Source organism: Trichomonascus vanleenenianus (genome assembly GCF_965637985.1).
Source record: "Trichomonascus vanleenenianus strain CLIB 3782 genome assembly, contig: TRVA0_075S, whole genome shotgun sequence".
NCBI classification, from domain to species: Eukaryota; Fungi; Ascomycota; class Dipodascomycetes; order Dipodascales; family Trichomonascaceae; genus Blastobotrys; species Blastobotrys vanleenenianus.
In genome coordinates this window covers 14,336-38,617 of record NW_027481812.1, presented here as the reverse complement: position 1 = coordinate 38,617, position 24,282 = coordinate 14,336, and the positions used below count along the sequence as shown (strand labels likewise).

General features: G+C 48.2%; 11 protein-coding genes across 11 annotated transcripts; 5 read left to right on the top strand and 6 right to left on the bottom strand.

Annotated features, from left to right (window-relative positions):
* Nucleotides 1-993: 993 nt before the first annotated feature.
* Nucleotides 994-1,782, top strand: TRVA0_075S00474 (uncharacterized protein; the record flags this gene model as incomplete). The annotated part of the gene is made up of 1 exon (XM_076687787.1): nt 994-1,782. The coding sequence occupies one exon, from the start codon at nt 994-996 to the stop codon at nt 1,780-1,782; it is 789 nt and encodes a 262-aa protein (XP_076537996.1).
* Nucleotides 1,783-2,739: 957 nt separating this feature from the next.
* Nucleotides 2,740-5,730, bottom strand: TRVA0_075S00452 (uncharacterized protein; the record flags this gene model as incomplete). Its single annotated transcript, XM_076687786.1, has 1 exon — nt 2,740-5,730. One exon carries the CDS (start codon nt 5,728-5,730, stop codon nt 2,740-2,742), a length of 2,991 nt encoding a protein of 996 aa, XP_076537995.1.
* Nucleotides 5,731-7,381: 1,651 nt separating this feature from the next.
* On the top strand, nt 7,382-8,155 carry RPS1B (eS1 family ribosomal protein; the record flags this gene model as incomplete). Its single annotated transcript, XM_076687785.1, has 1 exon — nt 7,382-8,155. The coding sequence occupies one exon, from the start codon at nt 7,382-7,384 to the stop codon at nt 8,153-8,155; it is 774 nt and encodes a 257-aa protein (XP_076537994.1).
* A 504-nt stretch (nt 8,156-8,659) lies between these two features.
* Nucleotides 8,660-9,894, bottom strand: MVD1 (diphosphomevalonate decarboxylase MVD1; the record flags this gene model as incomplete). The annotated part of the gene is made up of 2 exons (XM_076687784.1): nt 8,660-9,796; nt 9,847-9,894. 2 exons carry the CDS (start codon nt 9,892-9,894, stop codon nt 8,660-8,662), a joined length of 1,185 nt encoding a protein of 394 aa, XP_076537993.1.
* Nucleotides 9,895-11,491: 1,597 nt separating this feature from the next.
* On the top strand, nt 11,492-12,565 carry COQ2 (4-hydroxybenzoate octaprenyltransferase; the record flags this gene model as incomplete). Its single annotated transcript, XM_076687783.1, has 1 exon — nt 11,492-12,565. One exon carries the CDS (start codon nt 11,492-11,494, stop codon nt 12,563-12,565), a length of 1,074 nt encoding a protein of 357 aa, XP_076537992.1.
* An 848-nt stretch (nt 12,566-13,413) lies between these two features.
* On the bottom strand, nt 13,414-14,532 carry JIP5 (Jip5p; the record flags this gene model as incomplete). The annotated part of the gene is made up of 1 exon (XM_076687782.1): nt 13,414-14,532. One exon carries the CDS (start codon nt 14,530-14,532, stop codon nt 13,414-13,416), a length of 1,119 nt encoding a protein of 372 aa, XP_076537991.1.
* Nucleotides 14,533-16,784: 2,252 nt separating this feature from the next.
* SPE1 (ornithine decarboxylase SPE1) lies at nt 16,785-18,257 on the top strand (the record flags this gene model as incomplete). The annotated part of the gene is made up of 1 exon (XM_076687781.1): nt 16,785-18,257. The coding sequence occupies one exon, from the start codon at nt 16,785-16,787 to the stop codon at nt 18,255-18,257; it is 1,473 nt and encodes a 490-aa protein (XP_076537990.1).
* A 549-nt stretch (nt 18,258-18,806) lies between these two features.
* On the bottom strand, nt 18,807-19,097 carry RPL38 (60S ribosomal protein eL38 RPL38; the record flags this gene model as incomplete). The annotated part of the gene is made up of 2 exons (XM_076687780.1): nt 18,807-19,034; nt 19,092-19,097. The coding sequence occupies 2 exons, from the start codon at nt 19,095-19,097 to the stop codon at nt 18,807-18,809; spliced, it is 234 nt and encodes a 77-aa protein (XP_076537989.1).
* Nucleotides 19,098-19,489: 392 nt separating this feature from the next.
* On the bottom strand, nt 19,490-20,431 carry ARG82 (inositol polyphosphate multikinase; the record flags this gene model as incomplete). Its single annotated transcript, XM_076687779.1, has 1 exon — nt 19,490-20,431. The coding sequence occupies one exon, from the start codon at nt 20,429-20,431 to the stop codon at nt 19,490-19,492; it is 942 nt and encodes a 313-aa protein (XP_076537988.1).
* Nucleotides 20,432-20,796: 365 nt separating this feature from the next.
* Nucleotides 20,797-21,144, top strand: TRVA0_075S00276 (Ish1 domain-containing protein; the record flags this gene model as incomplete). The annotated part of the gene is made up of 2 exons (XM_076687778.1): nt 20,797-21,030; nt 21,076-21,144. 2 exons carry the CDS (start codon nt 20,797-20,799, stop codon nt 21,142-21,144), a joined length of 303 nt encoding a protein of 100 aa, XP_076537987.1.
* A 475-nt stretch (nt 21,145-21,619) lies between these two features.
* IZH3 (Izh3p) lies at nt 21,620-22,906 on the bottom strand (the record flags this gene model as incomplete). The annotated part of the gene is made up of 1 exon (XM_076687777.1): nt 21,620-22,906. The coding sequence occupies one exon, from the start codon at nt 22,904-22,906 to the stop codon at nt 21,620-21,622; it is 1,287 nt and encodes a 428-aa protein (XP_076537986.1).
* Between the last annotated feature and the right edge of the window lie 1,376 nt (nt 22,907-24,282).

Below are 24,282 nucleotides of genomic sequence, written 5' to 3'. Positions count from 1 at the left end.
CAGCTGCATTTAGCCTTTGAGGGCCCCCCCCCAACCCCCCGTACCCGGGCCCCGCGGAGGTCCCCAACTCACCGGGGCCTCTGCCCCACCCCCCCCCCCCCCCAAACTCCCCCAAGTACACCCATCTCTACAAGCCCTCCGCGAAGCGGAGCCACGGGGGGGTTGGGGGGGTTGGCCCCCCAGTGACGCCGCACACCGCGCGGCTCATCCAAACATGTCTCATTAACGCTAGATACACATGCGGAGACGGGGTTGGGGGACGTCAAAAAATAAAAAAGCCAACGTGGATGTAACATACGGTCACCTCTACCTGTGGGATGCCCATTGGGGAGCTTGAGAATGCCCCCAATATAATAAAATAATTGCGACGGAGGATGCCGGACACCGTTTGTTTGTACCCCCTGAAAGAACCACAACCAAGCTGTAACAAAACAAAAGTGATAGGATACCATAACGCTGGAGGAGGGTGCAAGCGAATTGCAGCACCTAAGACCCATAGCAGGTACCACCTATAATTTCTCATGCTTGGACGTAGGCGTACGTAGGCGGTACGAGCATTTGGCCTGGCAACCGCGGCCCACGCAACCCCCCCTCATATCCCATCTCGGGCAGGTTACAGATGCGCGCGAAGGCAGGGAGAAAAAAAACGGTGTTCGTCAAAAAAGCAAAATTTACAGCCGACAACCGACCGCAGGCTTCTGTTGCTTTTTGGGCTTGTTATGCGAAATCGTCTTTCTTGTGCTGCCTGTAGGAGAATTCTTTTGGTGGTTCCCGTTGCCGTAGGAATTTAAATGACCCGCGGTTTCTCGCATAAAGGTTCGCTCGCTTCCCTATCCTTGGACTCATATTTTTTGATATATATTTGATATCCAGGCACCGGTTTGATATTTTGATATCCAGGCACCCATTTGATAATTTGATTATTCTACGCACTTTTGCGATATTGAATTTGAGATATTGAATTGGGCTTTTTGAATTTTTTTTTATCTTATCATGGCTGCTGCTGCTACGGCGAGCTCTGAATACATGCCGTCAACTTCGGCGAGTATAAATTGGCTGGACTCGACACCTATAGTCGAGGCCAGTAGCAATAGCAGTTGTAGTAGCAGTTGTTCATCAATTGAAGACGATGACACATCTGCTTCTACGACCCCTCTGAGGAACCCAATCCCCCAGGGAAGGCATTTGGTACCAAATTCGTCTACCAAGTCAAACGTTTCAACGAGTTCGCCTTCCTCGGAGGATCTGGCGACGCCAGAATGGGCGTCTCCTGCAGAATCGTTCAAAACATACCTGGGAAGTAAACTGTGCGAAGACGATAGATCACCTCCGTCAGCTTCGGCCCAGCTGGCTGCTGCTACTGCCAATGAAGTGAATGATTCCAGCAATAATAAGAACAGCCGTAAGCGGTCTGCTCTGGCAGCCTGGATGAGCTATCCTCAGACGACAACATCCCTATTTTCAATTGTGGCTCGTTCGGCCGCCGCTTCTAAACGACACAAAAAAGCCGCTGGCAGAGCGCCACGGTTCCAAGCCGCTCCTTCGAAGACTACTCCTACTATGACAGACATCTCCTCTACGGACGCTAATACCACCAACAGTTATTCAATGACCTTCACGACTACATGCTCTAACGATTCCCTGCTTATGACTCCTTCTAACGAAAAATGCCACGACCAGACCCATGACCACCGATACTTGACCCGACTGCAGCAGAATGGACCTGAGATATCACGCTACGTCTCGTTCCCGTCCATCGCTGAAGATGAGGACACTATTTAACTCGACACTCGTTTAATATATTTATTCCTATCCTTTTGCTGCTTCCGGTATATCTCTGAGTTAGCTGAGGGCTTCTGGCATACCTCTGAGTTAGCTGAGAGCCTCTACTACATCTCTGAGATAGCTGATAACCAAGTAACAATTCTACCAATGAGTCCAAAAATGTCGGATCAACTCTGGTCTCAATTTCCAGCCTATGAACGCTATGCGACTATCAAAATATCCCCTGATCGTATCTAGCCAATTATATTAAATGCCGGTGTAGTGTGATAGCGCCATGTGGTCAATGGGTAGTCAGTCACCCCGACCGACCATACCTAGAGCTTTTTTAACAGAACTACTCTCAAATCATTGTTGTTTACTGAGGTAGTCGTTTGCGGCCCTCCGCATGAACCTCTTGTCCAATGCTCTGGATGAATGCCCCTCATGCAACCATTGCGATAAAGGCTGTCTATCTACCGACATGATGGCCCGGAGCAGCGGCCACTCCTATTTTCCCGGCCCCTGGAAACGGTACCTCCTTCCAAATATCCGGCCCTGGCAATCTCTCTCCCTCTCTTAGAAAGGATTGACCGTCTAGAATTGCTATCTGTGCGCTACGTCCCGCGTCTAGACCATTAGATAATGCAGATTAGTGGGTACGTCTCTTGTAGTGGCAAGTCTGTAGTCTAAATGTGCAACATATGCATACCATAGTGGAAGCAGATGCACCTCTTTCTCCTTGCTTGAAGGCAAAAAAAAACTGGGGAAACCATCTTCCTATCGGTTTGGGATCGATGAACTGCGTTTTTGTTTAGCTACGTAGGAGGACTTCACGTTTTACCCTTGTACAAATCGGATGCAAAGTACACGTACTACATCTAAAGGACTAGCCCCCATTGGAAGAATGGACAGAAGAGTATACTCTATACTTTGTATTGTAACCCCTAAATGGAATAAAATAAATAAAAATAGTGTCTAGTTGATGTTATCGATAACGAGCCACTTAGCTCCAGCCAGAGCCTCACGCTCACCATCCCTGGTGCGGTCCTTGTCACTGCGTTTCATATCCCTATTCCAGGCCTCGTCAAACATTTTGAGCCCCTCGTTGTAGACCTTATCGTAATCTGTATAGTCCACGTTGTAATCGCGCTTCAATTGCTGTAGCTCTCTGTCGTAGCGGGTCATTTCCTGGGACATTGCCTCTTCAAAGCGCTCCAGAATCTTCTGTTTCTCCTTCTGGAAGCGAGATTCTGCGCCCTCACTACCGTACGCGCCAACGAAGTCAGCGGCCTCTCGCACACTTGACTCGTGGCGGTCCAGCTCCTCTTTCATCATTCGACTCAGCCGCTCGGTGGTCTTGCGGTTCTCCTTGTCGATAACCTTCTTCCCCTTGGCAAACTGCTTGTCGAGCTTCTTGATTTCCTTTTGGCGCGCTTCGTTGAGCTTGACAATTGACCTGTGTTTCTTCTTGTCTGCCTTCACCTGAAGTCGCGACTGCTCGGACATCTGAGAATTCCACACCATGGACAGCCGAGAGTTGCGATTCTCAAGCTCATCCTGCTGCTCCTGGGCAAGGCTCATGCTCGAGTCGAACCATGGCTGCTTCTGGACCAGCCTCAACCGGTCTTCGAGAAGCCTGTTGTACTCCTCTTGGCTCTGCCAATTGACGAAATCAGCCGCAGCTTTGGCTACTCCAATGTACTCGCCCGCCGTATCGATATCCGACGGGAAGTAGTACCTGCATCCAGACTGGCCATCTCGCTTGTCGCAGATGAGCCCATTCTGTGTCTGTACCTCGTGGTATGCAGGCACATCAAACGTAAGCTTGACGGCCCGACCCTTCATGGACAGCATCCGGCGCTCGTGCACTGTAAGCGCCACATGGGTTGGCTGGACTGGAGGGACTAGAACGTCGTCCGCCGATTCGTACCCCAGGAGAGGTGCAAGTGTCGCTGCGTCTACTATCTTCGCCTCGAGACCCCGAGGTTTGAAGAACAGCGCGTTGCATAGGTGCAGGAAGAGCGCTTTACGTGCTTTGGAAACCTGACGGCCACAATCCGGCGGCGAAAACTCATAAGCCTCCTTCTTAGCGGCATCCTCGGATGAATAGTACTTTACATCGGCCTGATTAGGATCGTAGCTCGACATGGCAATGTTCAGATGATCGATGAAGGTCAGCAATTGCTCGGCCATGATGCGCTGGCTTTGCAAGCCCTGGGCAATTGCCCTGCTGAATGGCACCCGGGAGCCATTACCAAGCTGGGGGATTGCGACGGGCAGCACTAGCTTTGGTATTGGAGAGCTTCCAGCTGGGATGGTGCCCACTTTGGCAAACATGACGAGCGACTGGATCAATTGAACATCGGCTTTGGTGAGATGAGGATGCTGGATAGTTATCTTCTTGAGGGAACTCAGCGAGGCCGGAAGAAGCGCCGAGTCCGTACTGCTTGTAGCGCTGCTGGATGAAGTCTCTGACATCAGCGATGACACGCTGGTACTCGTGGAGTGCATTGATCTCGAAGGCGATGGTGGTGCTCGTGGAACGTTCTGCGGAGGAAGTGGGTATGGTTGTTGAGAATGCCTTCTCTCTCCAGTTACAGCATTAGTCGTCGAAGCAGGTACTGGACGCTTACTTGGAGGAGCCCGTTTCTGGGCATTGACTCTGTGCGGCTCAATTGGGGGCGGAGCTCTTCCGCTGGTAGTCGCAGGCACAGATCTTCTCTTCGAAGGCGGCGATGGGCTGCGGGAGAACGGGGCCAACGGCGGAGGAGGCAGATTTTGCGATAAAGATCTTTCATGTGCATACACGGGGGCTGATACCTGGCGCGATCTGTCCGCTGCGTGCGGAGGGGATATAACAGGTAATTGAGACAGATCCATGTTCTTTGGAGGCGAAGCAGGGGCTTGTGGCTTGAGTTCAGGCGAGCTTTCGGGTGAGCGTTGTCTCTTGGGCTCTTTTAGTACCTGGCGCTCGGAAATTGGCTGCAGCGGGTTTTTTCTACCTTCCACAGGCGACCTTTCCTTCGATCTCTCCTTTGGCTTGCTTGTTGGAGACTTTCCCTTTGGCTTGCTTGACGGGGACTTTTCCTTCGGCTTACTTGTCGGCGAGTTCCTTGGTTCGCTTTCTGGAGATCCTTTGGGGGTTCTTTCTGGAGATCCTTTGGAGGTTCTTTCTGGAGATCCTTTGGGGGCTCTTTCTGGAGTTCTTTTGGGGGCTCTTTCTGAGGATCCCTTAGGGGTTCTTTCTGGGGATCCCTTAGGGGTTCTTTCTGGAGACTCCCTGGGAGTTCTTTCTCGCGACGACCGAGGAGACTTGGACTTTTGTCCTGGGTTGTCTTCTGCCTTAGCCAATTGAATTTCATCCTTCTTCGGCTTCTCACGAGTCATTGGCGGTTCTGGAGCAATCATTGACCAAAACTTTTGACTGACGAATGCAAGTGTAGACAGAGGCGCTTCATTGGCTTCGCCCAAGCTGCTCGGCAGGGAATCTGAGCGGCGGCGAGGCGGTGATGGCGGCGGTTGGAGAGCGCCAGAAGGCTTACGAACTCGAAAAGACTGGAGCGAGTCAGAAGAAGACACATGAGTCAATCGGTGATTTCCTTCATTTCGATTTCGATGGCCCTCGTGCTCGTAGGAGACTGTCCGGGACTGCGGAACCCTCACCTTCCGTTTGCGTTTTATCGACGGAAGACTATTGAGTTCTTCAGCAGAAGGCGTAGACCGGTCTAGAGCAACGTATCCACTGTCATCTGCGACCACGACTCCGACTGAATGGCGGCTGAGTTTCTCTCTTCTTCCGGTACTGCTGACGCGCTTCTGTCGTCGGTGATGGTGATGTGTGACCAAGCTATCTCGGTGCTTGGGGACCATTATTCGTGGCACGTCCATTAGGTCCTTTGGGGTATTTGATGCCAACGCCATTGCTTTCTTCTTGCTGTCTTTTATTGGTTGTTCGTACTGGTACATCGTTACGCTACGTTGAGCTTTTAAGAAGTCTCAATAAACCAATAAATGAGATGAATGGAATGGATGAATTGGAGGATAAATGATATTTGATAGGCTCTTCTAGAGGATCATCAAAAAACGTACGCTATGATTGTTTTGATTATATAGAATCTACACGAACCAGCCTGCTCGAGGCGTCTGTTAGGAATATCTTAAACATCATAGCTGAGCCCAACCACCGGGATTTTTGGTCTGACAGCAGAGACATCCAATGAGTAACAGAGCCGCTGATCTGGAGCAGGCCATGTAGGGATGCGGCAGATCAGCCACATTGCACGGGCTCGATGCAGTATACATAAGTTAGTTGCCATACGGGTATGCGCCCATATTTCCAATTGTTCATTGTAATCTCACCTTGTACCTTGGAGATCTCAGCAATTGATCGGAAGCATTGTGTTTCGGCGACTGAAACATAACATATAACCGTGAGATATCTATCAATATCTACATACATCAAAAATAGACAATAAGCTGGCGAAGTCGTATGGGTGATTGATATATGACAGCTGAGAGAGGTCTTGGCAGACCTACTTCTTCGGCAAATTTAGGAGTACATACCAAGAATCGAGAGATGACCCCATTCTCGGTTGGGTCCTCCGATTGTCGTAATAACGCGTCAAGCCTCCTTCATTCCCGCAGGGCGCAATATATTTGGTGGCTGGTAATTGTTTCAGCCTCACGCATAACGGCTCCCAACGCCGCACGTGTGTTATTTACGTATTACCCTTCTTTGATTACAAGTACACTGATATTAGTGTAGTAGACGTTGAAACCTCTCCAGTTGATATTAAATTCTGCCATAAATCGTTATTTCGGTCCAGATCCGAAAACGAACGATCAAAGTGGCTGGTCAATTATCAGCTCTACTGAACTATCTATATGTGGAAGCTTGTACACAATTGAGCACCCCCTCATCTGTGCAAATCTCACACCATTGCACTAGTATTTTCAAATCAATGGAAGTCCTTTCCCCCCAGATCACTGTAGCTCGCATCTCACTCCCGACGCGGAGCGTCGCCACAGGGGTCTGGGGACTGGTCCCCAGGAACATGAAACTGTGTGTTTTTGTGTACATTGTCGTGGTCAGCCGTGCATGATAACTCCCAGTCGAGGATATACATATGTATTGTGTAAATAATGTCATGCATGCGGATGTTTACCGTTTTGGGAATTAACAGTCACACGCATATTCAAATATACGCCGACACCTCCACAGTATTGCAATGGATATTATAGCGCTATGAAAGGAATTAATGCCAATTGTCCCGCCACTCACACTCCCAATCGCATACATTCAACCCGTCATTGATGCCTCTAGCTCACTTGCCGTTCGCTGGCGAAAGAGAGCATTCAACCCATGACATAGCCCTAATAAGCGTGCTCGCGGGCGCTCGCGCGCCAACTTGGAGGCGCCCCACCCATAAACCTCTCCCTGGGTAGGAGGAGTGCGGCGGTTGGGAGATTTGGGAAGGAAAAACAAAAGTGAAGGACGGTTGGGAGTTTCGTGCGCCTCGAGCACTCACGCCAACGCGGGACAAAAATTTCAAGGTGAAAAAACTCCACTACACACAACCATCCAACCTCTCGACAGGACCCATCACAAGAAACGAAAATGGTCGTTGGTAAGAACAAGAGATTGTCTAAGGGCAAGAAGGGCTTGAAGAAGAAGGTCGTCGACCCATTCACCCGAAAGGACTGGTACAACATCAAGGCCCCAACCACCTTTGAGAACCGAGATGTTGGCAAGACCCTCGTCAACCGATCGACCGGTCTCAAGAACGCCAACGACGAGCTCAAGGGCCGAATCTTCGACGTTTCCCTTGCCGACTTGCAGGGCCAGGAGGACCACTCTTTCCGAAAGATCAAGCTCCGTGTCGATGAGGTCCAGGGCAAGAACTTGCTGACCAACTTCCACGGTCTCGACTTCACCTCTGACAAGCTGCGATCCTTCGTCCGAAAGTGGCAGACCCTCATTGAGGCCAACGTTACCGTTAAGACCTCTGACGACTACGTTCTGCGAGTCTTCGCCATTGCTTTCACCAAGCGACTGCCAAACCAGGTCAAGAAGACCTCGTACGCTCAGTCCTCCCAGATTCGACAGATCCGAAAGAAGATGGTCGAGATCATGCAGCGAGAGGCCTCCAACGTTACTCTTGCCCAGCTCACCGCCAAGCTCATCCCAGAGGTTATGGGCCGAGAGATTGAGAAGGCTACCCAGTCCATCTTCCCACTCCAGAATGTTCACATCCGAAAGGTCAAGTTGCTCAAGCAGCCTAAGTTCGACCTCGGTGCTCTCCTTGCTCTCCACGGTGAGGGTGCTGGTTCTGAGGACTCTGGCAAGAAGGTCCCACGAGAGTTCAAGGACGTTGTTCTTGAGACTGTCTAAACTACCCGCCCTTAACTAAAAATATATAATATGTGTTGTGTAAAAAAACAAGAGAGACTGGTGCTGTAATGAATATTTGTTGAATACGCTTCGCCATACTTTTCCTTGGGTTCAAAAATTATTTATTTTTTTTGGAGTCTTTTACATGCCCGTGGAACTAAATCGAGTTGGTCGTCATTTTGCAGCGAAGTCGAATCTCAAATTTTTTGTTACAGCTCTTGCGAGGACCTGTGCGGCTGTAACAATAGCCTCGGCATTCAATTTTTGTTACAGCTCTTGCGAGGACCCGTGCAGCTGTAACCATAATAATAATCTCCCCTCCTCCGCGAAGCGGAGCCACGGGGGTTCGGGGGCTGGCCCCCGAAAGAATCTCGAAAGAGATATCAATTGATAGCATTAATTAGAGCTACTCCGCGAAGCGGAGCCATGGGGGTTCGGGGGCTGGCCCCCGAAAGAGGTTCGAAGCATTACCCTATTAAATGGCCGTTTTGCAGTTAATATATATTAGACCAATGGTTCACCAGTCTTCTTGTTAATCAAGGAGATGTCGCTGTCCTGAGGACCAGGGCCCACCTTGGTGCAGATAACCTTGCTGACGCCCCGGCCCAGGGTCTCGAACCACCGCTGGTCGAACTCAGGAACGTTGAAAGTCTGAACGTTTGGCCGCTTCTCCCATCCCTCAACGTGGGACAGAGCGCTCTTCAACGGGCCCAGCACAAGGTTCTCGTCCTCTTTGAGGTAGTAGATAACCGCGTTTGGACCGGCGTCGAACGTGTATGCAGCAATTGTCTTGTTAGCAACCCGGTTGATCTCCTCAACTACTCGAATGGCAGCCCGCGACGTGTCGTTAAGGTAGAAAATAGGTGGGTAAGAGTCAAGGCAGCACGCATGGAACTGATTCGAGTCGATCATGGTCAATTGAGCAAACTGCGCAAAGTCCTTGTCGAGGATAGCCTTCTTCATGTCGACAAATCGCTTCGGGCACACCTCGTTGACTCGGTACTTGAACAGGTCGCTGGTCTTGACAGTCTGCTGCATGCCGCTAGTCGAAGGAGTGTCCTTCTTGTCGGCGCTCACCACGAGAATGACGGCCTGCATTTCGGGCCAGTGGCCCATTGGCGCGATCTCAACCGCCTTGGAGTCGCTACCGTCAGCCCGCTCGCCCATCTCCCAGGCGACAAAGCCGCCAAACAGCGACCGGCAGGCAGATCCGGACCCCTGGCGGGCCAGAATCGACAGTTCCTCGGCGGACTGCGGCAGCTCGTACAGCTTGGCGATGGAAGACACGAACGCCGCATATCCTGCGGCTGATGAGGCGAGCCCCGCCGCAGTTGGGAAATTGTTCTCTGATACAATGTGGAGCGGATATCCGCTCAATGGTACCAGTGGCTTGCCCGCGGCCTTGCTGTCGGCCTCAACCTTGGCTCGCAGTGCCTTGAGCTCTCGGAACAGCGTGGTCATTCGCTTGGAAGCGGAAATGTTTTCCTCCTTGCCATTCAACCACAGCTTGTCCTCTTCGAAGATAGCACTAGCAGAGGCAGTGGTCACGGTTCGGAGGTCGTCCTGGGACAGTGTGACGGAGATCGAGGAGTTGGTTGGCAAGTTGAGATCCACATCTCGCTTGCCCCAGTACTTCATGGTCTACATTCGGTCAGATCAAACCCCCAAAAATTTTTCTTACAAATACGTACAGCAATGTTGACCGGGGCAGTCACAGTAGATGAGTATATCGTGTCCATCTTTGCTGTATTTTAGACAACGAATCGACGAGGAAAAAGTTTTGGTCGAAAACCGAGGGATTTTTTGTGATTTGTCGCACAAGGTGGTGTCCTCGATCTCGGATCATTCCACGGCGAAACTTAACCCGCCTCCCCCTTGAAATACGTAATTATGAACAGCGGAGTGTTCAGCCGCACAACTTTATCTTAGCTCTTCCAAGCCGTAATTTATTGACATATTAATTTATTATAGTTCTTCTGTAGGCGATAAACTCTTGCAGTTGTAGTAATTGACATATATAGCTCTTCTTTAATTATAAATCTCTGTACAAGTGCCGGTAGTAAGTGACATAACATAGAAAAGAAAGGACGTCTGGTTATACATATAGTGGTTGTCTACTTGGTTATGACCTTGGCAATCCACATCTACAATCTAGATTCGAAGAAATGGCACTCCAGAACAAATCACGCCCACAACCACCAAGTCAAATTATCGTACTACCGGGTACAACAACAACCAGGGTTCCTTAGCTAGACATGTAGCATGGACTTATATCAAGATCAAAAATAATAAGAAGCACTATCTTAGCTATGTCTAGTAATTGTTCACTAAAGAAATCATTTCCTTGCCATATATCTGGTAAGAAGGACTTGCGATGCGGGATGAAACGAACGTGAAGTAAATTGGGCACATTGTTGTTTGTAATTCTCATTAATCTGGAAGTACATAGCTAGTTATTGCACGATTATTTAGTACCCCGGGGGTAATATAGATAACCCCTAATAAAATAAACGGCATTCAATTGCCCAGCGCAGCTTTTGAATCTCTACTGCTTTCAGTACCAGTGTCATTGTAACAGGTAATTTAATAGTAAACGCTCTTTCGAGATGTACGGCTACACTATAGGACAGGCACATTACATTGTATTAAGTATTTATAATACGGTAACAGGAACAATCGAGGTGGGGACAACAGAGCTGTATTGATAGTACTGGTATATAAAAAGGGGAGCTCCCACCGCGAATTACCTATATTGGTCCCATATTAACCCACAACAATGAAGTAGGACAACCATGACCAACAGCTTCTTCATTGACAGTTAAATTCTTTAAAAAACTTGATTATGCACGCACATCAACAACCCGACCAATTAATTGAGACGTTCAATGTTGCAATTTTTTTTGGCATGCCAAATGGAAATTGAATATATCGTACAACATATCAATTGATCCCCTACTGGCATACCAACCGTTTGCAGTATCCACAGAAGCCTTTCTCCAGATGCCAATTAACTCGGCGTAGCCGAGCCCCTGGGGGGGCTGGGGGGGGGGGCTAGCCCCCCCCCATGAAGACGCAGGGGAGGAGGGCCGGAGAAGTCGGCGAGTCGGCAGTTGGCTATATCCGCTCACGTGACAGCCATGCAAGACACGGGAAATGCCGATCAGTACAGGGGTGTGAAAAAACGGTCAAAAGACAGAGATTAATGCACCGTGCCGAGATCTAATAGGGCAGCCGACTTTTTTTCTGCAGCATCTCGTATAAGCTCGGACGTTGGTGACCGTCGTGGAAATTCCTCCCCTCTCACCTTTACTATCCTGTAAAAAAAACCCAGAAAATATGCTGCTCTCCAGAACGCGTTTGGTTCCTGGGCTGCGGGCGGTGCGGGCGTTCCAGACCGTTTTCCAGCCGTCCCGGGCCTTTGCATCGACTAGAGGACTCTTCAGTGACGAGGTTAAGGCGGAAGCAGCGGTCGAGGCTCCAGTGGTGGCTAAGCCAACGCTTCCACAGCGGATGGTTAACGCCTTGCCTGCCTCGTTCAAGCCCTATGCCGAGCTTATGAGAATCGACAAGCCCATCGGGACTTGGCTTCTCTTCTCCCCGTGCACCTGGTCGGCCACTATGGCCGCCTACACGACGGGCGCCCCGTTCACCCAGTACCTCTACACTATTGCGCTCTTTGGCTTGGGCTCTATCCTCATGAGACAGGGTGGTTGCATTATTAACGACATTTTGGACCGAAAGCTGGACGCCCAGGTCGAGCGAACGAAGCACAGGCCGCTGGCATCCGGTGCCGTGAGCCTCCCGGCTGCATGGGGTCTGCTTGGCGCTCACGGAGTAGCCGGCTTGGGTGTTTTGATGGCTCTCCCCACGGACTGCTTCTGGCTTGGATGCCTTTCGCTACCTTTCGTTTGTGCCTACCCTCTGTTCAAGCGATTTACGTACTACCCGCAGGCCTGCCTCTCGCTCTGCTTCACCTGGGGCGCCCTCATGGGCTTCCCGGCTATGGACGTGTGGGCGCTTCCAACAATGTTGTCGCTGCATGCTTCTGCGTTTGCATGGTGTATGATCTACGACACCATCTATGCGCACCAGGACAAGAAGTTTGACATTAAGGCCGGTATCAAGTCCACTGCGCTCAAGTGGGCCGAGCGATCTAAGCCTATTATGAACCGGTACGGTGCTGCGCAGATTGGCTTGCTCGCTACCGCAGGTGTCCTGCAGGGGATGGGTCCATTCTACTTCGCGGCCACCGGGTGGGCCGCTTACCGGTTGTTCAATATGATCAAGAAGGTTGATCTGGACGACCCGGCTAACTGCTGGAAGTGGTTTGTTGAGAACATTAACACTGGTCACGTTATTTGGGTCGGTGCTTTCTGTGACTACATCTCTCGACTCATGGGTCTTTACTAACTGAATCTTATTGGTACCTATATAGATATGACTTTCCTTATGCGGTTTTTGAGTACGCTTGGGCGTTTGAGTACGGCTTAATAGAAAAATGGTTAGTTTGAGTGTTATTCGGGCCATTGAATTACACCATGGTTATTGGTAAGCAGACGTCTAACGGTCGACATGAAACACGCCAGGGTAATGTACACCTGTTCTGCAGTGTCTCAAATTTCGGCCATCGTTAATTTCAAATGCTATTAATATCCTATAAGAAGTAGCAGGTAGGAATGGCTAAGAAGTCCTCTTTTCTAGGGGAATTGTATTATGAAGATAATGATTTAATTGCAATTATCGGGACAAGATGTGTAATTGAAATATTGCATTACGGGTAGTTAGGGGGTGCGGTGAAGGGTACTGTGACCCCCCTGAATGCAATAATAATTGCAAACCCTTGACTGCAATAGCTATAAAACCTTAAAGCCGCCGACTGCAGTACTGTAGCTGCAGAAATTTTTAGCCGCATGTACCACTTAGAGTACGATGATAAGTCCATTAGAAAGACAATTTGGTTAATCCGCTTGACTACACTCATTCTCGTCGAATTGTCTATGAACTTGCGGTAAAAGTATACATTATTCACAAGTATTTCGTTACAATACCACGGCTGTGGCAGTCATATAGCCAAAATAAGCGCGCAAATTTGAAGAGCTTTGTATCTAGTTAGCATAGGTAGTAAACATATCAAACTCACAATTCAGCGTCCCAATTTAGCGGGACAACATTGTTAAGAGATCATTATCCATAGAGCAAAGCTCTATCTGCCTTTTGTCACTCAATATAAAAAAAAATCAGGTCACTGAGGACACAAGCTACAAGTCAGAGAACTTGGAAATGCCCTCGACCTGCTTAGTAGCATTCTTGGCCTTCTTCTTCTTGGCTTTTTTCTTTGGCCTCTCCTCGGCCTCCTCGTCGGAATCGCTTGCTTCCCTCTTCTCAGGTTCCTCCTCCTCTTCTGATTCGCTTTCGCTCTCGACCTCGTCAGCCAACCTCCACAGCTTAAGGGAGTCCATATTCGCAGTTACCAATCGGTACTCATGATCAAATTCAAGCATCGACACTTCGTCATCCTTCGTGTGTCGATAAACATGCTTGTTATCAATTTTAGCCTTGGCGATATTAATCTTCCTCACTAATCCATCGCTACCTGCCGCATAGATCTCATCATCCTCCTCACCAGCAATAACTGCATCAACAGTACCATCGCAAACCCTCACTCGGTTCATCTGGTCCTCAATGTGATTGTTATCCCACACCGTTACAACACCAGCCGTCATACCAAACGCAGAGCGCTTATCGGATGCCAGACACCCACACAGCAATTCGTCTTCCTGATCCTCGCTTTCCTTTAAAACACCTTTTCGAATATCAATGTGTGCCACTGTGGCTGATCCACTAGTCAAAAAGTTGTACTTGTTCTTATAGGTCAAGCCAACAATTGAGCTCACCACATCGGTATGGACATTGTCAAACGAGTGTGTCTCCTTAAGCGTATTCTTATCGAAAAACTTGATTGATCCGGACTCATCACCCAAACCAACATATGACTCGTTAACAATCATCGTCGTGGCAGTTTCTGACATGACATCTCGGAGCTTGGCTACTACCTTACCGGTCTCAGCTCGGGCTTTCTTTAGCACGTTGTCGCTGCCAATAGAATATACGTATTCGCCTTCCTCGTCATATGCCACTGCACGGCAGCTGGTCTTGTGTCGTTTGGTTGTCCAAGCCTCTTTGTAGCTCTGGCTCTCTGCATCGTAGGTGAAGGCGGAGAGCTGCCCGGTTGCCGTACCAGTCACGTACTGCGCCGATTCGGGATTGAATGCAATGGAAAAAAGTGGATCCTCAGCATCAAACGTCTGTTCAAACACAAGCGTTTTATTAGTCGCTTTGATGTATTGCGGCTCCTTACTTTTTGACTTTCGTGCCATTTTTATGTTAGGCTGGAGTTCACGATAAGGTGAAATTTGAAATTTTCGCGGGACACGCCTAAAGTTGATACCGGTGTGACGGTGGAGACCCCGGTAGTCGGCTACATTACCAACAGTTATACATTTGATCTTAATATTATATGTTACGTGTCGGGCCATGTTCTATATGCTATTTTGATATATTTTTATTCATCAATTGTATTGCCGTACAATAATACTGAATAAGTCGGATAAGGGGCTAATTACAGGTAAGACTACCGATATACGCGGTAGTAATTGGACGGTATAAGCCAGTTCCTAGAAGAACTGCTAGCACTAGACGAACTAGGATCCTGATCTTCATTAAAGAAGAAGACGCAGATCTCCTCATCAATTGGTGTTCGGTGATTCCCAGGCAATAGGGATGACCATAGAAGTCTCTTTTTTTTATATTATGGTTTCATGAGAACTAGTCCGTAAATTTCGTGGACTCAGCAACTACTGGTATTCATTCAATGCGAAATATCAAGATAATTGGAGCTCTTTTTTTCTGGGAGAGATTCAATTATCGAATTGATTTATACCTATACCCCCATTGATTTGATCGGTTGGATGGAATAGGAATCTTGACACATAATGACAATTGATATAAAATAGCAGTTACCCAGTATTTTCCTTCCATTTTTCTACCATTTGTATGTAAACTTAAGAAAAAAAAAGATCTGTCATCACAGATTGAAACAATTGATGGATAACCTATGCCTTACGGACATCGAGAGTCTAAACATGGTAATTCTGTAAAATGCAAAATCTCGATTATTGATTGATAGTCTCCGCAATAAACACAAATTTCATTGTGTCGCCCAAGATTGCATTGCCATGTAAGGGATGCCTTTTTGTTGTATTGATTTCAGTTTAATACCGTTTACACTGTTGAATTACATTGATCACAAGAAAGCCTCTACTATATTGCAGGGGTGAAGATCACTATGATATTTACGCCCCGAGGTACAGATTAGGTCAATTGACAGATAGGTATCCCACTTCCAACTGTACCTCCAGCTGACGAGTTTAGCACGTATTTTTTTTTCACGTAGGCATCAATTGGCTAGGAGCAATCCACTCCAAAACGAAACCAGCTATTCTTCGATCCATTACACTTATTCCGTCGTATTCACTATATATGGATATTTGAATGAAAGCTGTTAGCCCGCGCGCGGTTAAACACCGCCGCACGAGCCGCATGCATTATCACGATTATTCCGGACGCCCTCAACCCCTCCTTGCGCAGTCATGTATCACTATAGAAGCGTTGATTGGACACCCTGCACTTAATGCTACGCTGGGCAGTGGCAGCCCGCAGGGACTACGTAAACCAACGCAGGCCGTTAGCAATCGTGTGGAGGTCGGTCAACAGGATTCGGACATTAGGTTTCTTTTTTACCCCGTCGTAGCGGACCTTGCTCACATACAATATATCCACGTTTCCAAAGCAGCAAAACAAGTGACCCATTAAGGGTGGGCCACCACTGGGGTCCGCTTGAGTCTAACACAGATCTCGGGATACGCGTAAACATCGGAAACACAGCAAAAAAAAATTGAGTTGAGAGTATGGCATTACAGTTAAAAAATATATACCAAGCTTACTGAAATTACACCAAAAATTGGAACAGTTTTAACCAGTTCAACAATGTTTAGCCATAGCGTAGTCGGTTGAGGAAAAAAAGTAGCTAACCTGCCTGTTTTTTTTGCAGACTTAAACCCACTTAGCGGGCAACCTGCCTGGCCGTATGTAGGATGCAATCGAGGGCGAAAAAAAATTTGAAAAATTTCAGAAGTGACTCCGAGGGCCCTACCAAAAATGGCAATACTAGTCAAACTGGCTGCAGGCAGGAATCATGGCAATATAAAAAGCTTGAGCGGCCGTAGATTTCCTCTTTTTTCCTCCTCAGCAAAAGAATATTTATATTCTATCCTTGGTATTTAGCCAAACATCGCCTTTCTTCTTTCATCGAACGCGATTCGTTTACGAGGGTTGCCGCTTGACAGGTCCAAGTAGTAATTCCCTCAGTTTTGAGGGATACTAGTAAACGTTTACAACAGATCAGTGTACGTCCAGGTCGTTAGAACATCAACTACGTTTCGAGTTTAGGACTTCTCTACACCCTGTGAGATCTGCCTAAACAACCAACTCATTGATACTTCTTTCACAAGACAAAAACCGACAAAAAATCGATTCTTCTACTCTTCGCGCTTTGAAATTTGCAAAACAAATGGAAACTTCCTTGGTCGAAGCTACTACTGCCATTGTACAAAGTGATCACAATTATTTTGATGATAATGATTGTCCAACCTTGTGTCCGGTCTCTTCTCGCCAGAGCACCATCTCTGATGCGAGCGACGACTCTCTCACTTCGGAATTAACTTTGTACGATCTCTCTGGTAATGCTGCGACTACGATGAAGTATACCGTCTTGGACTCCGTCTCCGGCGAGACGCTGTCCAAGAAATTGGTTGGTGAAGCTTTGCGTGAGCGTATTGAATCTATTGACCTTGATACCTGCCATTATGGTGGTGAGGACTCTTTCTTCGTGGCTGATTTGGGGGTAGTATACCGCCAGTATCAACGGTGGCTGAAGAATCTGCCACGGGTGGAGCCCTTCTACGCTGTGAAGTGCAATCAGGACTACCACGTAGTTCGCTTGCTTGCCCGTCTTGGCGCGGGCTTTGATTGCGCTTCTAAGAACGAAATCTCTTTCGTTCTTAATCTGGGTGTTAACCCTTCGAAGATCATCTATGCGAACCCTTGCAAGGGCGTGTCGTACATTCGGTACGCCCAGCAGGAAGGGATCAAGATGATGACCTTCGATAATGCTGATGAGTTGCGCAAGTGCAAGCGGTTCTATCCGGACGCTGACTTGCTGCTCCGCATCATGACCGACGACTCAACCGCCCAATGCCGACTCTCTGTCAAATTTGGGGCCCCCATGTCCGATACCAAGGATCTTTTGAAGCTTGCCAAGGACTTGGAGTTGAACGTCGTCGGTGTCGCGTTCCACGTGGGAAGTGGTGCCAGTGATTTTACGACTTTCTACGACTCGGTGAAGAATGCCAAGGCCATCTTTGATGAGGCCGAGGAGCTTGGAATGCCGCCTATGACTGTACTTGACTGTGGCGGTGGCTTTGAGTCCTCGACTTTTGAACAGTCGGCTGCAGTGTTGCGGGACTCGTTGGACGAGTTCTTCCCAGCCGAGTCATCGTCGAATTTGCGTATTATTGCCGAGCCTGGGCGATACTTTGTTGCTTCTGCTTTCACCGTTGCTGCTCATGTCATTGGGCGGCGATGGATCAATGAGACGGTCGGCGACGGTATGCTCTACATCAACGATGGGGTCTATGGTAACTTGAACTGTATTTTGTTCGACCACCAGAAGCCGACTCCACGTGCGTTGATGTTTGATGGTCGAAATCATGGCATGGACCGCCACTTCCTCCACGGGCTAGACGAGGAGAATTGCACGGGAAAGTACAAGATGTCTATTTGGGGCCCTACCTGTGATGGCCTCGATTGTGTGACTGAGTCTTGCACCGTGCCGTATCCTCTTGATGTAGGTGACTGGGTGTACTTCTCTGAAATGGGAGCGTACACTCTGTGTGCCTCTACTGGCTTCAATGGGTTCAACAGCAACTGTAACGTTATTTACGTTTGCTCTGAGCCTCATGTTGCTAGACTTCTCGAAGTCTAGGCTGGTTTGTTTTTTTAATTTTTTTTTTAATTCCAGTTACCGGTAAAATTGACAATCTTTATTTTCTTTTCCATTTCGTTCAACAATTTCTGTCCTTCATTTCCAATTCGCCGATTTTCTTAATTCTTTTACCCAATCTTCTAAGTTCTTTCACTTCCAATTCTTTCAGCAAATTCAGTTAACCGTTATCTTCAATTCTTCTGACTTGTCCAGTTGTGTTTCCGTCATAAAGGTCAATCAAGGCTTTGTTGGAATACTGAGATGGTCAATTACAACTTTGTATGCTGCCAATCTACTATCAATATTACAATCAATACCTGCGTGCCAGCAAGGCATTATTACCTAGGTAATGTACTGCAATGTCATTCCCTAGTACCGGTATGTTAACTCATCACATACAATTAGAGCAACATAATGGTAGTAGCAATTGCAACCCCATAACAATAGCACAATGGAGGGGACCAGTCCCCCAACCCCCCTGGCACAGAGGATAATTGAATCACATTAAAAAGGTGATGTTTTTATACAGGACGACATAAATCATACAGCTTAGTTCTTCTTGACAACCTTCTTGGAGATCTCGGTGGTCTTGAGCCCTGGTGGCAGAGAGTGGATGAGCTTCTTAGCCTTGTCCTGGTCCTTGACGACAAGAGTGTAGAGCTTTCGAGAGGCTCGGATCTTGAACTTGGTCTCCTTGCCGTTCTTCTTGACGGAGGCAGACTTGACGCCAGCTCGTCGGGCAGTCTCGAGGAACTCCTTGATGTCGGTAATCTCCTTCTACATTAAAAACCACGTTAGCTCCAGACTTCCAAATAGCAATAGCTTCCCACTTACTGGCATTGTTAGTTTTGTCGTCGATGTATGTCGTTTGGAAATTGAAAAAATGTGATCTGAAAATTGTGTAGTCCCTCTCGTCGCTCGATGATTCCGGCCCGGTAAAACCACCAAGTGCTCCCAACAGTGCTTACCCGGCTGCCACTATGACATGCTTGCCTGGGCTTGCGCGGGTCACTCCAGCCTAACTCCCAAAGAGGAAACCCTAAAGTAGCCCTAATCATTTGCCTTGATAAGCCCGATCGTCTCCTTGATGGTTTATGAGCGCTCGGTAGGTATACATATATGCCAAGGATTCTGAGGGTAGGAAATGTAATCATCTCTCATATCATACTGGAGAGTCGATCTCGCAGTCACTTTTCGTAGTCAATTTGTAGTCAACTCGAATAATGTCGTGTTCATGAGTACTTTTGTTCAAGGCCTGTAAAGATGGTAATCAGATTCTGAATTCCAGTCAAAACCTGAATATCCGGTCCTTGGTTGTCGCAGTAGCTAGTGTGCGCAAAGTCTATCAGTTTAACAGTGTACAATGGATATGATTCTTCTTCTTCTTCTTCATCATCATCATCGTCATCCTCTTCGTCATTGGCCTTCTCAGCCAGGAGATTGCCTTTTTCAAGCTTTTCATCAAACGCCTGTGGATCACCCTCGTAGATGATCAAAACACTAGACGAAATGAGCCGTATTTCTTTGCGTGACATCACTTCGTGGATAAAGCGCAGCTCATGTTTGATGCCTTCGCAGATGGCACGGCGTTTCTCCAGCTCAATTGACTCCGGAAAGAACTTGTGGAACCCGTCCAACACAGTCTGCTCTGTCAATGCCCTCCCGAAGAACTTATCGTGCCAATTTCGCGTCTGTGTTTCGGGATCAAACACGTTCATCCCCGCAATCCGCAGGCTCAGAGACCCGCTAGTAGTGGTCTCGGAGACCTTCGCCAGTCGCTCCCTTTTCTCATCAGAGGCCGAATCATCATATAACACCGAGCCAAGTTTGACATCAAGTACCGATGGGCTCGTGTAGCCGAAGAGAGCATTTTCCAGTACAATTGTAGTGTTCTTGTTAGGTTTTATGAACCGTTGGATCTTGGATAGATCCTGAGTTTCCTCAGCCTCTTTGACCAGATGCGTAATCTCCTCTGCACCGTTGACAATCTGCTGTTCCGTCAGGATCCCGAGGAAAGCACAGGTGATCATCTGCATCTCTTCGTCCTGGCGGGACGCTATCTCCTGGTAAAACTCAAGCTCTTCCCTCGCTGTATTGGATTTGATGAACAGCTCACCAGTGTCATTCTGGAAGATCCCTTCATGGCCAGCGGCCTGGATTACCGGGTTGTTCATGGGCTTCGGGTGGGGGGTTTTTGGCCTCTTCGGTGATTTTGGGAAGTCCGAACTATCTACAGTTCCGGGTATACTCTATATCGTATGGCAAGGGGAATAGCCTGCATAGCCTTACAGCGGACTTGGAACTCTGGAAAACCGACAATTCAAAGCCAGGACAGCTGTGGGATTGGAGACGCCTGTCAATGCAAGTTGACAATATTGTACGCGTAGTGAATCATTCAATCACGTAATTGGCAGCCATGTACGGTGATTGGGTCGGATCGGCCATCACCATGCGGCGGAGTCACGTAGTACCGTACCTGCTTAACTCATACTGTGCCGGGTAGCTCTTCTTCCATTTAACTACAGTATTTTTGGAAAAAATGACCTCGATAGATAAGACTATTCACAGACATGCCAAGGCACTTACTCTGGCGTTTGCGGCTATTGTAGTGACTGCCACTGCTTTGGCGTTCGCTGGCCCGTCCTGCAGTGCCACCGCCACCGGCAAGAAGAAGTCCAAGCCAGTGGCCAAGGAGGAGCCAATCACTGGTGATCCGGCCACGGTTGACGTTGATCAGTGGACAGACGATCAGATCAAGGACTTTTTGAAGAAGGTATGTTCAACGTGTGGGATTACATCTGGGTACTAACCTGCGTAGCGATACATCACTCCAAGTGAGGACACTCCACGAGAGGAGTTGATCAAGCTGGTTAAGCAGCATTTGTAGTTACAATTAATTATTCACCTTCCAATACTCCAAGAGTTAATTTCGTAACAGTTGATATCTGGATCATACCTGTAGTTGAAAAAGATTGGCAAAATGGCCATATACAATGTATTTAAGTCGTTTGAATAATTGAAGATATAATCCCAGAAGAATTATGTGAAATTGAGACTCCAACAAAGGTGGTTGTAAGCTGAATTGAACCTGTTTGAACCCACATCAAGTTATAGATTTTACTGGAACCTTTTCACACATAGTTACAGGGAATTGTAGCAACTAATCATATCACAATTCAGATACAGTAGTTTTACTTTCCGAGTAAGTGAAAGGCCCCGCTTATCGTAACTGTCCACTAGTGATATGGGAACTTTCCTGGGCTCTGACACGTGAATTGAAGATGTGAAAAATGCAAGTGAATTGTTAGCGGAGATATGTAAACTGACGCTACAAAGTAGTAGTACAGAGCTGATGCAGAGAATTAATGCACAGGACAGGAGTAGGCTCTCGCGTTCTCGAGCAGATGGATTGTCGCCGTGTAATGAAGGTAAATACCGCCAAACACGGCCAAGTGCCACAGGTTATGGGACATGCCAAAGTAGTCAAAGATGGTACCAGGGAAGTATCGCTCCGGGAACAGAGTCGAGTAAACCACGACCCCCAAAGAATAGCACGCCACGCTCTTAAACACAGGGAAGTAGAACCAGAAGGTATTGACAAACCCGTGGAAGTACCCAGCATGGACGAACCCGAGCAGCCCGCCGAGCACAAAGCTAATGAAGAACACGAGTCGCTTCATCCTGCCTCCAGGACTATTGAACACAGGCTTCCACGTGCAATACGCCCCAACGAGGCCGCACACGGCGGTCGAGGTCATGTAGACGCTCTGTGCCAGCGGCCGGCAGTACAGTGCGGCATACTCTGTAGTCATGATGGATGCCGCGATAAGGATAACGATGCCAGTGTAGTCTATGCATGCAAAGTTCTCCTTCATTTTAGGTCTGCTGTACGAGCAGAATGTGTGCCACATAACGGAGCAGACGAGGCACTTTGTGGCCGCCACCAAGAAGACCGCCATCGTCAGCTTGTCCATTGCCGTCGCCTGCGACCATGAGAGGGTTGTCGGCCAGTGGTAGAACGCGAGGCCAAGCATGGCGAAGAGGCCAATGAGATGGGTCCAGATGTTGCACGTCTCGTTATGGACCTTGATAATCGACGAGACGCAGTCCATGTACCCTTTGCTGAATCGGTACCCGCGGAGAATGTAGGGATTGTCGCGCCACAGCAGCGGCAGCTGGTCATAGGTGAGCAGGCCTGTGCTAGCAGCCTGCAAGGCCGTCTGGATGCCAATGGTCATGGTTCCGTCGACAGCATCAAAGCAAGAGTGCTCGATGTGTGCCAGGCGCTCCTCGAGGAAACTTATTCCCTGGGCCATGCGGGCAGAAAGGTTGGTCTCGGGGATGGGCAGCTGGTCTTCGACGACTTTTAGGAGCGCCTCGGCTTTACGCCAGCCCTCTCCAATGACTTCATTTCGCACCTTGACAAGGGTCTCGTAGGCGTGCTGGACGCTTTCGTCGACCTGGGTGAGTTTCTGGAGACCATATTCCTCCATCTCGTCGAGACGAGATTCTACGGTATACAGGAAGTTGTCGAGTTTGTACAGCAGCACTTCTTCGAGTTTGTCTCCGTCTGGAGGGTTGGTCGAAGGGGCCCTCGTGTGGGTATTACGACGCTTTCGTAGTTCGGTCGTCGTCTCTGCCAGCGTCATCTTCCACTATTTATCCTTCAATCTGTGGTATTTTTTTACTTTACGGTTCAATTTATAACAGATCAGTCCACTAGTCAAGATCACTCGGCTAATAACTTTACTATCTTCGAATAATCTCACTTGGTAGATTGTATGGTTTCGCTATCCTCGATGAATAATCTTGTTGTAGTAGGTAATCCCCTTTCTTCAATCGACCGCTAGTAGGCTGGTAGTTCGCTATCTTCAATCTCGACGACTAATCCCGCTAGCAGGTTGGTATTTAAGTGTCTTCAACCGACCAATAATCCCACTGGCAGGTTGGTTGAAGCCCGCTAAAAGAATGGTATTACAGAGTACAAGGTGTAATAGCTTGTTTTATATAAATCTAGTGTATGGCGGCGTCTCCTTAGGTGATTGGAGAAGTCCATGCACACCGGAATGAATCTAGCCTTCCGTATGAAAAATAATAAACGAACAGATAGGGTATATAAACAACAGGTAAGACGGAAAAAAAGTAGATGTAATTCTCGGCTACCGTTCCATTCCGCATATACTCCATGCAGGCAGACAGGCAAGGTCGGTAGTTCACCAGCAGATACCTGTTAAATTGCTATATAACCTCTAAACGTGCAAGGCGTGTGGCACAAACACAAATGTCTCCAAAAAGCGGCTCTCCGTCAGATAATCTTTAGCAAAGGCCAATCGATCGAGGGTATGAGACGGCGTGTTCAGACTCATCGTATCTAAGAGGACCTTAAGGGGGGGGGGCAAAAATGCCGGCTGGGACGGCTTTACGAGCTGTTGAGGCCCGCCAAGTCGGGTACGGGTTGGGGTTCGGGTTCGGCGGACGGAAGATCCGGGGGGTCCGCATCGCGTGCGCACGCGCCAAAATCCCGCCATGGCGACATTTGAGGCAGTGCCGCACACCGACACTTCGCCATATATTTGATTTCACCCCTCCATGTCAGTGCATGTGCAAACGGTCGTATGCGTTGATTATATCGTTAACAATTCATTAAGGTAGGGGGTGAAATAGAGTAAAATGGACTGCGACAGAACGCTGAGTGGGAAGAGGTTAACTCCTAGGCGACTATAGCAGTTGTACATTACATATTACATCAATTGTTCCTCTCCCCCTTTGGACGGAGGGAGGTGGTCACACACAACTATAGGATTTTGTGATAAGTAGCTAGAAACACGTATATTCCATAGTATAATGACAGATAATTTTACAAATCACGCACTTGTGGGGTTGTGGGTCCATCGTAGACCAGTACTGTACTGTGGTCTGCGCACAAATTTGTGAAGTGAGGCTTCGGAAACCACTTACACACACACTAATCCACACAAACCACCTTACCGTTGCATAAAAACGGGCTCTAGCCTGCCAAACCTTG